Raw genomic sequence first — 14,682 nt, 5'->3', positions numbered from 1 at the left:
CACAAAGGAATGCCAAATTTAAAAAAAAATACTCTTGTCCACCTATATATCTGTTGAACAGTCAGTTTCAAAAAAAATGTTTAGTATCTTAATTCCTTTTTGACATATTTTAGAAAAAAATAAGTATGAAGAAACAATTTTTTTAAAAAGCTGTCTTTCTTAAAACTATATAAAGTAGCAGTCTCCATTTCAGCAGCCCCCTTCACCAAGCGGGCAGGCCTTGACGAATAGAGGAAGAGGCGTAAATAGCTATTCATTGTTGGCAAAAACTATTTTCCTCAGAAAATAGAAGCGCTTCTAACATTGATACATACTGAAACAGTCCCTTTACACTTGTGAAATCAAATGTATAGTATAAAATCATTATCTAATTGATTTCTCCAGCTTTTTAAGGATCTCTAGAAGCAAGTAATCTTACAATTTTATAGTCCAAAGGCAGTTTTCAGGAAATTATGACTAGCATCAGTGATATTTCCCACAAGTCTGACCACATTATCAAATTTACAGGCTTACAGAATGATAATCCGTTTTGTAATAGTAAATGATATTAGCTACAGAATTAGAGTAGTTTTAACTCATGTGACACTACTGAAGTTTAGATTAAGGGAACTGAAGAATATAAGACAAATATTTTTAACTTAGTGAACCAAATACACATAATAACAGATTATGAAGTAATGTTTTGCTTGCAACTGAGCAGAAAAGGAGCAATGAGCATGGCTCCTGTATGGTCCAGGCCCCTTCACCTGACTCAGGCTCCTCGTTCTTCATCCTACTATTATAATAATTGTTTCCATATAAAGGGAGGTCGTTTAATTACTCTTTTCTTTATATACTGTCACTTTGTACTTGTAGGTCAGGTTCTTACAGTAATAGATATAACTATTATGATACAGAAAAATATTCATTTTAATATTTATTGAGTGTCTGTTATATCAAGGGATTATATTAACCTTTTTAAAAAGAATTTTTAAAGTGACTGATATCTATTTATATAAAATTTTATATTTAGAAGTTGACATCAAAGATGATAACATATGAAATAGGCCACGCAGGGAAAATAAAACTGCAACAAATTTTACATGTGTCTGTTATCTGATAATGGCTGCTGTAAATTGGTTAAAGTGACTATTGTTGGATTTATTATTTTTAATGGCATTAGAAGTAACTGCTCAAAATATCTTTATTTTCTTGTTTCAACAAAGAATGGCAATATATTTTGGTATATGAGACCTAGTGCATGAGTTTCAAATTCAGTTAAATATATCAAGTTTACACAAAGCCATATGTATGAAAGGGGATCTTTTAAAAAAAACTTTATTTGAGAAAGGAAGAGACTTATAACAGAAGGCAAGAAGAGAAACATACAAACAATATATTTACAACACAAAACAAGAGATCACCTTCAAGGGTGTTAATTATAATAAATACAGTAGATTTTAAAAGAGACAATTACCAATTAGTTCTAAGATTATTTAAGTCCAGCTTTCCTTTTTACTGGTTCCAGGTAGTTTCTTGATTAAATTCAAAGACTATCAAATTCAAACAATTAATGTCCACCAACTGTACTGATGAAGCTCTCTCAAATGACACTATAAAAAATAGGTTTTTTTGTTTGTGATTACATATCTTTGCAGTAATATTATACAAAAACTTGCTCAGCCACATGTTCCTCCCCAAATAAAATGTATTTTAAAAGATGCACTATCCCTTTTTTATGAGATTGCAAAAAGATTTTAAATAAAATGTATATTTATGAGATGGAAAAAATATAAAATTTTATCTTAGGAATGCCATATTTTTAATGCAAAACAACTGACAAAAAGTCATTTTAATCTGAAGGAATATATTAACCAAAATATGTTGGTAGTAGGAAGTGTTGCCTATTATAACTATTTGTCAAATTATCGAAGGACTTTCATTATATGGAAAAGTTTTAAACATTCTAACTTCTAGTTATGTTACTTTACTTTGAATGGAGACTTTTTAAAAAAGGATAATGTATCTTTAGCAGTAACCTTTTTTAAGAAATATTTTTAAATGTCACAGCAAAATGTAAACAACACGTGCCAGTAACATACAGTTATACAAGGTCTACATTTGGCAAAACTGCTATATCTCCTTTGAAACAGGATACTACACCTTAAAATACCTCGGATTTAGAAATATAAATATTTTAATAGAAAAAAACCTCACAAAGATTCTAGGTCAATTTGGATTATCCATATTAAAGGGGTCTTAATACAACGAATCTTTAACTAGCTTAACAAAAGTAAACCTATAAAACAAGGTAAACATATCAAAGGAGAGTATGAAGGAAGTGTTCCAGTGAAAAGCTTCCTTAATAATTTCCCTACTTGCAGTGTTATTTTCTTAGACAATAAATCAATTCATAGAGTGCCCTTTAAAAACAGACAGAGTAAAACACTATCCTCCGTTTTTTTTCCCTACATTCCTCAGTACATGAATCACTTGGACTTCCTGTTTCCACAAGGCATTTCCTGTTCAGCCTCCTAGAAACAGTTTTCTGTAGAACAGCAGGAACCTGACAAAGAACTGACTTAAATAAACAGTCTTCTGTTGCCTTCAAAGTTGTTTGCATTTCATAGCATCAAAGGACATAGTCCTTCTGAAGGTGCATTATGTACAAGTAGATTCTTTTGTTAAACCTAACTTTCCTAATTTTTTACTTGCCAAAATAGTATGGTACACATTGTGTCATTATGGAATTATACTGAAGAGATCCTAGTGATAATGATTATCAAACATGACACATGTTCTTCTTTTAAACATGATTTTTGACTTCAGATCAGATAATAATCATACTGTTACTATTTTTTCCACAGCTGGAGATACAATATTGTATCTGATTGGACCATAAAGCGGCACGTTAGTTCTTGCCAACATTTGCATCTGCTTCATTTGATCTTTTCCAATAAACAATGTCATCAAATAACACAGGATAAAAATGAAATGAGCAGTACTAGGTGAGACGTAATGTGATATTTAAAATAGTGCTGTACTTTGCATCTATATATTTAGAACCACCTCTATACCTAATATTTTCAACTGCAATCTATACAATAACCTAGGACTACTGGCATAGTAACCAGAACATTTCACTTAACAAAAAAAGAGAGAGGAAGGAAGGGGCTGACTAACTTTAATAGGGTTCAAGACTGTAGTATGATACATTATGTACAACAATGTGAAAATTGAATTCTACATATCAAAAAAAATCAATAACTAATAAAATGTTTCATTGATCAGACTGGAAAACTATCCAGCAGTCACTGACCTCAACAGATAAACTAAAACCAACAGTGAGTTCGTTTTCCTAGAAGTAATTGGTGGGTCAGGCTTTGGGATGAATTAAAAGCCTATTAATCACTTGGATACTGATGTAGTATAATTTTAGTGTAACAGGTATTTCCTTAACAGTAGAGTTTCAAGAAACCTTGCTATCCATATAGAGATCAGTATATAGAAAGATCTATATATAGATATATCTGCATTAATCAGAATCCTTAAACACTAAAGTCAAATCATTCAGAGATATAAATGGATAGGAAATAATATCCATTTACCAAAACCAGCAATGCATTTCATATTCAGATAATGACTTTAATTACAAATCCTGGAGCTAAATCTTTGCCTATTACCTGTTGCATAAAAGCAGCCTGCTCCCCAGATTCCATTTCCTGGATCTGAGCATCTTCATCACTGTCCACCGGTTCCTCCTTGACCTTCACAGCACCAGCTTGTCCCAATGTGTCATCCACACAAGCACTGCTGTCACGCCTAGTGCTGTTGCCACTAGAGGGCGCTCTGTCTTCCTGCATCGCTTGGTCCCCCTGAAGCTCTTCCTCTGCTTCCTCGAGGTGACTGCCTGGTTGCTTCAGTTGTTCAATAGATTTCGAAAGCAGCTAGAAGAGAGTGTTCAGGGGTTCAATATTCAGTGGTTCTTGGCGGTAACAGAGCAGCAATATATCCTTTGATTTCCTATAATTCTACCTCAGTACACCCTGATTTCTAATCTCTGAGGATCATTTTCTGAATGAATTTGTATGCAGTGAAATTCTTTAGTAATACTAAATCTGAAGCAGTCCCACCAATTCCATACTGTATCGGTGTCCTAGGCAGGGAATGAGGTCTTTAAATGTCTTTTTTAAAAAAATGGTTCACTGTTTAACCGACTTAAAAAATGGTGGGAAAAGGGCAAATAATGAACTTTTCCTTTGGAAACCATGAAACTGTCACAAAGGACAGGTTGTAATGAATCAATTTAATCCAGGCACACCTGAGAATTTTTTTTCCCTAAAAGAAGAAAGTATAACAGAAATAATATTAATAGGTAATGAAAAACTTCCCCAATCTCATTTTCCAATAAATGGCAACCACAGTATAAGACAGTAGCACAAATTCTAAGAGTGTTTCTTGTCTGTTAATTTTCCTATACCTAAATGGTCAAATGATAAAAGACCTATGTATACTTCTGAAAAATGGAAATATTGACTTTGAAATCTTGAACTTCAAAAAGATGCAGAATTTAGTGATAGCACAAAATTTTTTATTAATATCCAAATATAAATTAAAGAATAGGAACATAACAAGGAATCAGTTTTGAATTTGAAAATTATTTAGACCTTTTATTTTGTAAATTAAATCGTATTTAATCTCTCAAAGTATATGAATTATAATTTAAAAAGATAATTGGCAATACACCTAAATTGAACAATAGCAAAATGCCATGGTATAAAAACTTGTTATATGGGGAAAAATTCTCAAGATGATTTCATCTCACATAGGCCTTTTGTTTCATTTGACAAGGAGCCTACTGACTGGTTATCTGCAGATCCTGAACTGTGTTTCAAAGAGTGGTTAGAATTTCCTGCTGAGTCGGTGCCCATTTAAGCAACATACCAACTATTGTGATGAGCAGCACGGTTAGAATACTAACACAAAAATCATGAACACAGACTTTTCTATGAAAAAATTTAAATTTATCTCCCACTCACACCTGTTTTGCAAAACTAGACACATCCTGCAGTTTAGAATATATAAGGACTCAAATTTTGAAGGGTGTCTTAACCTCAGACTTTTCTCCAGTGCTCACAACCTCAAATGGCCTTGCGTATGCTGACAAAGCCCTTTAATTTCACTGTAGTAAGAATTATACTGGGAGTTTTCATTCATTCATTCAGCGAGTATTTACTGAGTGCCAACTATGTTTCAGACACTCTGCTAGGCACTGGGGAAACAGCCATTGTCCTGCCCTCAGGGAGCTTTCAGTTTCGAGTGTTAGAAAGGCACCAAACAGATGCACAAATTTATTCTTATTTTCAAGTATGGTAAATGATAAAGGGAGCAATACAGCATGTTATAAGAATACACACTAGCTGAAACAGGAGAGAGGCGATTTAGGAAAGTTTCACTGAGGAGGCTGAGACATCAGAGATGAAGGATGGACAGGAGGATGTGGATGTGTGTGAGGAGTGGAAATCAGGGGAGGGAGCACTTCTGGCAGAAGGCACAGTGTGTGACTGGAGGAGAGCCCAGTGTGTCTGAGCAACTGAAAGGTCAGTGCGGTTTGAGCACAGGAAGACAGGGAGAGAATGCTGGAAGATGATTCTGGAGAGAGTGACCCAGTTTATAATATATTTGAGTTGTGAATAAGATTCTAGAGAAATAAAATATAACTTAGGATAAAGCATACATAAGACACAGATTTTGGAGAAAAGAGACAATGTATTATTCCTGAAGTTTGACTATACAATTGTAAAACTCCACTTAATTGGTTAGAAAAAGAACATGTAACACCATAGAAAAGAAGCACGGTTTTAATTGAAAAGCTCCAGGTTTAGCTGGAACACCAGGGATAAGAACGTTCAGTGACAAACATCCACTCATTCTTCAAGAGAGAGGTGGACAGTTACAGAGAAAGAGATCACCAGCCAGGCTTGCTACCTTAACCTCATCACTCACCTAAGACAACATATAAGAGCAGGTTAGAGGATTTTGTAGGGAGAAGACATTAAATTAGAAAACATATCAGTCAGATGAAGGAGACTGCAAGAGTCCCTTCGAGACACTATCTTCCAGAAGATTGTTGCAATTCGTCTTCTGAATGTATGCTTGCTGAGCTGTGGAAATTCCCCCTCTCGACACCCCAGTTTAGCTGGAAAAGTTCACGGGAGCTAGTGCATCAGGGCTGATGAGCCAACGATACTGGTGGGTCAAACAGATGCCTTCACAAGGTGGTCAAAAGATTCTCCCCATAAGAGCCTCTGTGAGGGCAAGAGGATAAAAAGAGCAAAACTCTATGGGTGTGTGGCTATAGGACAGGAACTAGGGGCCATTCATGCAGGTCAGCCAGGGAGCACGTGTGACCAGTGTCCAGGAAATGCCACGTCAAAAGTTCCTGCTTCCTAGGGGTGACTGCATCTTGTCTAGCTTCTGGATGTCTGACCACAGGGAGTATTTAATAACCAAGAGGAAGTCACAGATACCACCCGCTAAGTAAAAAGACTTTTCTGTTGCTATTTCTCTCCTCAGCTTCAGTTCCAGCATGGCCTCTCAGGGTCCTGACCTCATAACCGCCAATGGTCTTATCCTCCATTCTACTTCAGCTCCCAGTGACCTGGCCTTTGTTGGTGGCTGTACATGCTCTTAAACCTCAGTTTCAGACATTTGTTTCCTCGGGTTCATCCTCAGAATATTTTGACCCAGACTACTCCTCACCTCTGGAGGGTTCTCCAAGCTACTGAACCTACATTTTCCCTGCCTGTCACCTCCACCACCCTTGTTCCTCAGCTTCCCTCCTTGCTGGACTAGGTTCCATTCTCCATCATTAAAAATCATTCCCTTATTACTATCATCAACTCCCTTGCCTTTTCAATATGGATTTTCCTGTATGAGTAAGACTTCCAACCTTGGTTAATATTAAATCTCTGCCAAACCCAAGCAGCTGAATAAGCTAGGAAACAAATAAACAAATTACAATCATGCTGAGTGTTTTGCTTCATATCCGTGATCATAACCCTCAAATGGACCCTCAGTGCTGACTGGAAATAACTACACTTCTCTAGCTAATTTTCTCTCACTCTCAATGAAAACTTCAAAGTACCTCCTTTCTCCACAAACTCCTACTATCTAGACCTTTTCCTCACTCCTGCTATTTTTGCTTATTTCAGTGAGAAACAGACATTTAAAAATAGAGAAATTCAACATTCTGCTACCAAGCTGTCCCACTCACCCTTACCCACGTAACAGTGGAAGAAAGGTCTGCATCGCTATCTTAGTCCAGCCCTCAGCTTAATGCTCTGGGTCCTGTCCGTCCCTACAATTTTCCACCCTCCTCTCCATCACTCATATCCCATCTCTGCTGGAGTGCTTCCACTTGGACACCTTCAGTCTTACTATCTGTCTTAAATGTAACCTCCCTGGGTCCCACCCTCACCCTCTCAGAAAAACAAAAAACAAACAACAAAAACATTATGTACCTTCCTTCACAGTAAATTTCCCTGAGTTATTTCTCTTCATTTTTTCTTCTCACAGTCTCTTTAGAATTCACTCTAACTAGGCTTTTATCCACACTGCGTGTGTGCTGTTTCAGGCATACCTGACTCTTTGCGACCCTATGGACTGTGGCCTGACAGGCTCCTCTGTCCATGGGATTCTCCAGGCAAGAATACTGGAGTGGTTGTCATGCCCTCCTCCAGGGGATCTTCCCGACCCAGGGATAGAATCTGTGTCTCCTGTGATTCCTGCATTACAGGCAGATTCTTTACTGCTGAGCCACTGGGGAAACCCTAATTGACTGAAATCTCTCTTGTTACAGTCAGTAAGTGAAAGCGAAGTTGGTCAGTCATGTCCAACTCTTTGCGACCCCATAGATTGTAGCCTACCAAGCTCCTCGGTCCATGGAATTTTCCAGGCAAGAGTACTGGAGTGGGTTGCCATTTCCTTCTCCAGGGGATCTTCCCAACCCAGGGATTGAACCTGGGTCTCCTGCATTACAGGCAGACATTTTACTGTCTGAGCCACCAGAGTAATGACTGCATAAATACCAAATCCAGTGGCACTTGAAATCAGATATTAACAGGAGCAGTCAGGATGAAGCAATTTTGAAAAGAAAACATGACAAAATCAAAGCATCTTTGAAAGTAAGAGATTTATATTACTAATGGTGGTGCAGCCAAAGAATAGACAAGATATATATGAATTTACTGAAATATAATTTCCCATTGATAGAAAATATGTCAAAGAAAATCTTTAATACTGACAAAATGCTGAGTGTTCACAGGATATTTCATATGTTCATTTAAACTGAAAACCTTTAACAGAAACTATGATCTGTTAATGTACTCCTGAAGTCACTGGAATACCCAGAAATCACATCATTTAGCCCACGAATCAAATTTGATCAGTATTTACCACCTCGTTGACATAGAGACACACACGAAAGTGTGTATAACGGTTTCCAGTGTGCAATGCGGAGACAGTGCTGTTTGTCCCCGTGCCTCTGGCTTCATCTACACTTCTGCTGGACTTGAAATATGAGAGAAATAAGTGCCAGAATGGATAATGCTGTGATAACTGGATGAGAAGGCCAGATGGCAAAACAATTATCTTCTAAGGGCAGAATTCCTTAATGGTTTGTAAAAGAAACATTTCTTGATACAAAACAGTGACTTATGAGTGGAGATCATATAGATATAAAATGTTGGAGTTGAAAATTTTCTAACAACATTCTTCAAATTCTTATTTTATACAGAAGGGATTTCATGCCCTCCAAAAGCCAAATCATCTCCAGAAAAGACACCTAGAACGTTTTATACCTTCCATTCTGAAACAGCTATATTCCAACAACAACTGAATTCATATAAACAATTCCAATGTTTCCCCTCAACTCCAAACTTACATAAGTCAGCTGCTTGCCTAATGTTATCCCTTAGATCTAGAATCTCCAATAGGTATCAAAAACTTTAAGTAGCTCAAAGATAACCTTTATTCCATTTGTACCCAAATGTATTGATCACCTAATTTTCCTTCTCTGAGTAAATACCATAACCCGGTTGCACAAACCAAAAATCTAGAATTTATCCTTGTTTCACTCTCACTTCTCTTCATAAATATCTGAAAACTTAGTTTGTACTTAGCAATAAAGCTTTGACACGTTTCCTCCCCAACCCAGGTTATAAAGTGAATGCCAACATCCACATGAATAATAACTATGTCTTTTTCACTATTTCTGGAATAAAATGTGCTCTTTGTGACGTTTCTAAAAATACAAAAGAAATAAATGGGATCTCCTGGAGACAATTTTGCAAACTATAAACGCATAGAGGGAGTTAATCTAAACTTCTTATTTGAGGTATCTGACTCAAGCTGATTTTGCTTAAACAGTCAAATTTGCTGGAGTGGAAAAATTGGCAATTAACATTAAGAAAATATGCAAACAAAAGTCTCAGAAGATCCACCTGCCAGGTTTGACTTATTTTGGATTTTAAAAATAAAGTTAACTTGATATGATTTGTAAGTTTCTGACTATTTACGAGGAAATCCAGTGTTTGGACTATGCTGTGCTCTGTGTTTTTGAACTACAACTATGACCATTACCAAGAAGGTATGGGTTAACCCTTTTCTAATTTGTACTGTCGCTCAGGGGCCCCAGCTACAGAGAGGAGCTGTCTGCTGACTCTCAGTGGGGTAGCAGGGTCTCTTTTTGGTTGAACATCTGGAGGTGATCCCCCAGCAAAGCCGAGCCGTTGCCTTGCTGGCTAGAAAACACAAGAAGAAACATCTGTGTGACAGATAAATGTGTACGCCTGTGTAATCTCGGCTGAGGCTCCATCTGTAAAACACACCCTGTGTCATTCGTCTGACGCCAGGTGAGTTACTCTGGTGGGGAGCCCAGCTGAGATGAAGAAGACGATGGCTGAGCTGCTGCTTCTGCCCCTTTTATCTTTGCTCATTCCCATCCGTCAGTGTGTCTCTGTGTTCTCCACGCTGTGTGTGTGTGCTCAGTCGCTTCAGTCGTGTCCAGCTCTTTACGACACTGTGGACTGTAGCCTGCCAGGCTCCTCTGTCCATGGGATTCTCCAGGCAAGAATACTGGAGTGGGTTGCCATGCCCTCCTCTAGCGGATCTTCCATGCTACTGTACAGCAGTGTCAGTTCAGTTCAGTCACTAGGTGTGTCTGACTCTTTGCGACCCCATGGACTGCAGCACGCCAGGCCTCCCTGTCCATCACCAACTCCTGGAGTTTACTCAAACTCATGCCCATCGAGTTGATGATGCCATCCAACCATCTCATCCTCTGTCATCCCCTTCTCCTCCCGCCTTCAATCTTTCCCAGTATCAGGGTCTTTTCAAATGAGTCATTTCAGTATAGCAAGTGTACTGAACACTAAGAAGGCTGCAGACGGTCCATGACCATTCCGCATTATAGTACTCACGTACAGGCTCACACTAGAGATTTTACAGACCAGATAGCATGATCATTTATCCAGATCTCTAATGTCTTCTAGTATTACAACTCGACTCTTCAATTTCTATCAATCCCTACCAGGGTAATGAGTGTAGCAAGTCCATAATTTCAATATTTTATATTCCATGTTGAACACTATATATTCTATTAGCAAATGGTGTAAAATTCGTTAAATAAAAAGATTGTGCCCCACTCCAGTACTCTTGCCTGGAAAATCCCATGGACAGAGGAGCCTGGTAGGCTGCAGTCCATGGGGTCGCTATGAGTCAGACACGACTTAACAACTTCACTTTCACTTTTCACTTTCATGCATTGGAGGAGGAAATGTCAACCCACTTCAGTGTTCTTGCCTGGCGAATCCTAGGGACGAGGGAGCCTGGTGGGCTGCCGTCTATGGGGTCACACAGAGTCGGACACAACTGAAGCGACTTAGCAGCAGCAGCAGCAGCTGCTAATCTTTATACCTTAACCCATTAATTCAATGTGTAAGTTACATTGTTTGATATAAGTCTAGAAGCTAACATAAGCACAGTGCTTTTGAATAAAATATCTTTAAAAATTTTATATTTTTAACTTTAGTCACAGAAATCCTGCATGTCCCCACAAATATTTTCAGAAATGAATATCAAACTAAACACAGAAGTATATAAGGAGTAAATCTGTTTCGGATAGACATCTGACTTTCTGAAATTGTCAACAAATCATTCAACACAAGTGTTTGAATTAAACTATGCAAAATGACCTTTGACCCTACTCATCACTTTCTTATTTTGCCCCAGATTTTAAGACAGATTTTCTTGGGGAATGGCAAAAGGACAAGCATTTTTTTTTTTCTTTTAAATACATGTAAAATACTTCTTTTGAAAAATAAAACCTTTCCCTTAAGCTCCAAGGAAACTAGATTTAAAAATAATGATAAAATTCTGTCTCAACTCACAAATAGATTAGGTATATACCAACTGTTCTCAGAAACAACATGCAGAGTTTGGAGGGCTTTCAAATCGAGAGGTCTACTTAGAGAAGAACTCTGACTCAAGACAACATACTCCACGTCATTCTGTGCACTTTAGGGAAGAAATCAGAAGAACCAAAGTTAAATAACAAGAGAGAAAAACTTTCTAAGTTCTGGTCCATTATTCACATTAATTAAAAGTCTAAACTGAAAAACATCCTTTCTTGCCAATACTGAAGAGATATAAAATTAATCTAGGGTCCAAATGAATTCTTAATGAAAGTGTGTTCATTTTTATAACTCTAAATGACTGTCCAAAACAATGCCTGCAATTAAAATACCTTTTCTTTGGCTCTTAAAACATCCTAATATTCCAATAACTGAAGTGTTCACTTCTGAAAAGGAGACTAAAAAATTTCCTCCTCCCAGCTAGTTAAAGTTACCCATTTATTTACTCTTTCAACAAATCTTTATTGAGCACTTGCTATATATGCCAGGACCTGGGAAGAGAGTGGTCAGTTAGGCAAGACCCTGTCTCAAGGAGGCTCTTTAGTTCTTCTTCACTTTCTGCCATAAGGGTAGTGTCATCTGCATATCTGAAAGTGAAAGTGAAAGTGAAGTCGCTCAGTTGTGCCCGACTCTTAGCGACCCCATGGACTGCAGCCTACCAGGCTCCTCCATCCATGGGATTTTCCAGGCAAGAGTACTGGAGTGGGTTGCCATTGCATATCTGAGGTTACTGATATTTCTCCCAGCAATCTTGATTGCAGCTTGTGCCTCCTCCAGCCCAAAGTTTCTCATGATGTACTCTGCATATAAGTTAAATAAGCAGGGTGACAATATACAGCCTTGATGTACTCCTTTTCCTATTTGGAACCAATCTGTTGTTTTACGTCCAGTTCTAACTGTTGTTCCTGGCCTGCATACAGGTTTAAGTGAAGAAGAACTAAAGAGTCTCTTGATGAAAGTGAAAGAAGAGAGTGAAAAAGTTGGCTTAAAGCTCAACATTCAGAAAACTAAGATCATGGCATCCAGTCCCATCACTTCATGGGAGATAGATGAGGAAACAGTGGAAACAGTGGCTGACTTTATTTTTCTGGGCTCCAAAATCATTGCAGATGGCGATTGCAGCAATGACATTAGAAGACGCTTACTTCTTGGAGGGAAAGTTATGACCAACCTAGGCAGCATATTCAAAAGCAGAGACGTTACTTTGTTAACAAAGGTCCATCTAGTCAAGGCTATGGTTTTTCCAGTGGTCATGTATGGATGTGAAAGTTGGACTATAAAGAAAGCTGAGCGTAGAAGAATTGATGCTTTTGAACTGTAGCCTTGAAGAAGACTCTTGAGAGTCCCTTGGACTGCAAGGAAATCCAACCAGTCCATCCTAAAGGAGATCAGTCCTGGGTGTTCATTGGAAGGACTGATGCTGAGGCTGAAAATCCAATACTTTGGCCACCTGAAGCGAAGAGCTGACTCATTGGAAAAGACCCTGATGCTGGGAAAGATTGAAGGCAGGAGGAGAAGGGGATGACAGAGGATGATTAGGTTGGATAGCATCATCAACTCCAGGAGTTGGTGATGGACAGGGAGGTCTGGCATGCTTCGGTTCATGGGGTCACAAAGAGTCACATGGCTGAGTGACTGAACTGAACTGAACTGTCTCAAGGAGAAATAAAAATAAACTGAAGAGTGGAACTTAATGTGACAGTGAACAGTGGGGAAGGAGTGAGTGTGCCTAATCTGCATGAGCAAGGAAGGACCTTCTGAAGAGGTGAGGTTGGAGCTGAGTATTAAGAATACCTGGAGGTTGAACATTCCACCAGAACTGTGACTAGCAGTTCATTTCATGAGATGGAAGGAGACTGACTGCCCACACACCAGACAGGAGGCCAATGTACGGTGGGAGCTCAGCGGGTACAGGAAGGGAGTTGGGAGATAAGGTCAAGGAGGGGGAAGGAGCCTTGTGGGCCCCTGCAAAGATATCTGGATTTTATCCTACAAACTATAAGGAACAAAACTGGAGACTTTTAAGCAAGTGCTTGACACGACGTGATTTGCATTTGTAAAGGATTGCTCTGGAAGCTACCTAATGTTGGATTTAGGTGGGCAAAAGTGGAAACAGGAAGACTGACTTTTGAGAACATAAAATCCCCTGCCAGACTATTGGGGGCATTTCATAACTACAACACAGACGAGCTATTTTTCCTTTTGTTACATCACACACACAAACTATGCCCTTTTGTATTACATAATAGGATTTCTCCCCTGATAACCTCCTTCCTGATCTTGACAGTACACTTTGAAAGTTTTCTTTTCTCTTTTCCCTTCTTTAAGGGTAATGAATAGTGGCACAGTGAGGAGAGGCATGTTAGGTTCCTTCGCTCACCCTTTGATTAGTGTTTTTGGACTGTGTCTCAGAATAGACAAAGTCTCAGAGCCAGGGAGCTTCTGATCACTTGACTAGTAAACAGCTCACTTTCTCCCTATTCATCTGTCCCTCGCTCTGGTAAACTGGAAAACAGTACAAGTCCTCTTTAAAAAGGACAACCAAGAAGAAACCCAGACAACAAATGCCATGTGAAAAACGCCATGGGCTCAGTGCAGCCAGACTTTTCAATTTTTCAGACAATGCCAGAAATCTAGATTTGTATTTGAAATCGTTCTTTCTTTAAAGATTGAGTGCTTTTTAAGACACTAGGCAGCCCAAAGACATCAGTTCAATGGAATGGAATGGATCCAAGTCAGCTTTTGACCTCGGCAAAGAATCACTTATGTCTCCTCTTGCTTGAACATTCTATGGTTTAGATCATTTAGGGCTGATGTCTACATGCTCTTAAAGTACACCATCCTTTCTCTTTCTAACTTACTTCACTCCGTATATTAGGCTCTAGGTTTATCCACTTCATTCAGTTCAGTTCAGTCACTCAGTCGTGTCCGACTCTTTGCGACCCCGTGAACCGCAGCACGCCAGGCCTCCCTGTCCATCACCAACTCCTGGAGTTCACCCAAACTCATGTGCATTGAGTTGGTGATGCCATCCAGCCATCTCATCTTCTGTTGTCCCCTTCTCCTCCTGCCCCCAATCCCTCCCAGCATCAGAGTCTTTTCCAATGAGTCAACTCTTCGCATGAGGTTAGGACTACTCAAATATGTGTGTGTGTGTTTAATCTGAGCAATATTCCATTGTGTATATGTACCACAATTTCTGTATTCATTCATCAGTCAATGGGCATCT

The 14,682-nt window shown here is 38.6% G+C and overlaps 1 protein-coding gene across 20 annotated transcripts in view; it reads right to left on the bottom strand.

The window, feature by feature from the left end:
* Positions 1 to 14,682, bottom strand: part of HDAC9 (histone deacetylase 9) — a 1,067,281-nt gene that overhangs the window by 372,759 nt on the left and 679,840 nt on the right. For 17 of the 20 annotated variants that reach the window (XR_011256609.1, XM_069587611.1, XM_069587612.1 and 14 more), the window contains one exon: positions 3,663 to 3,926. Coding sequence is in view for 19 of the 20 variants with exons in the window: in XM_069587611.1 (XP_069443712.1) it covers positions 3,663 to 3,926 (264 nt within the window). In the remaining variant the exon portion in view is untranslated. Of the gene's footprint in view, positions 1 to 1,301; positions 3,927 to 14,682 lie in introns of those variants that run through there. The other 3 variants (XM_069587626.1, XM_069587628.1, XM_069587629.1) reach the window with 1 other exon arrangement.

Source organism: Ovis canadensis, chromosome 4 (assembly GCF_042477335.2).
Source record: "Ovis canadensis isolate MfBH-ARS-UI-01 breed Bighorn chromosome 4, ARS-UI_OviCan_v2, whole genome shotgun sequence".
Classification (NCBI taxonomy): domain Eukaryota; kingdom Metazoa; phylum Chordata; class Mammalia; order Artiodactyla; family Bovidae; genus Ovis; species Ovis canadensis.
Note: the sequence above shows the minus strand (reverse complement) of the source record. Positions and strands in the feature narration are given on the sequence as shown.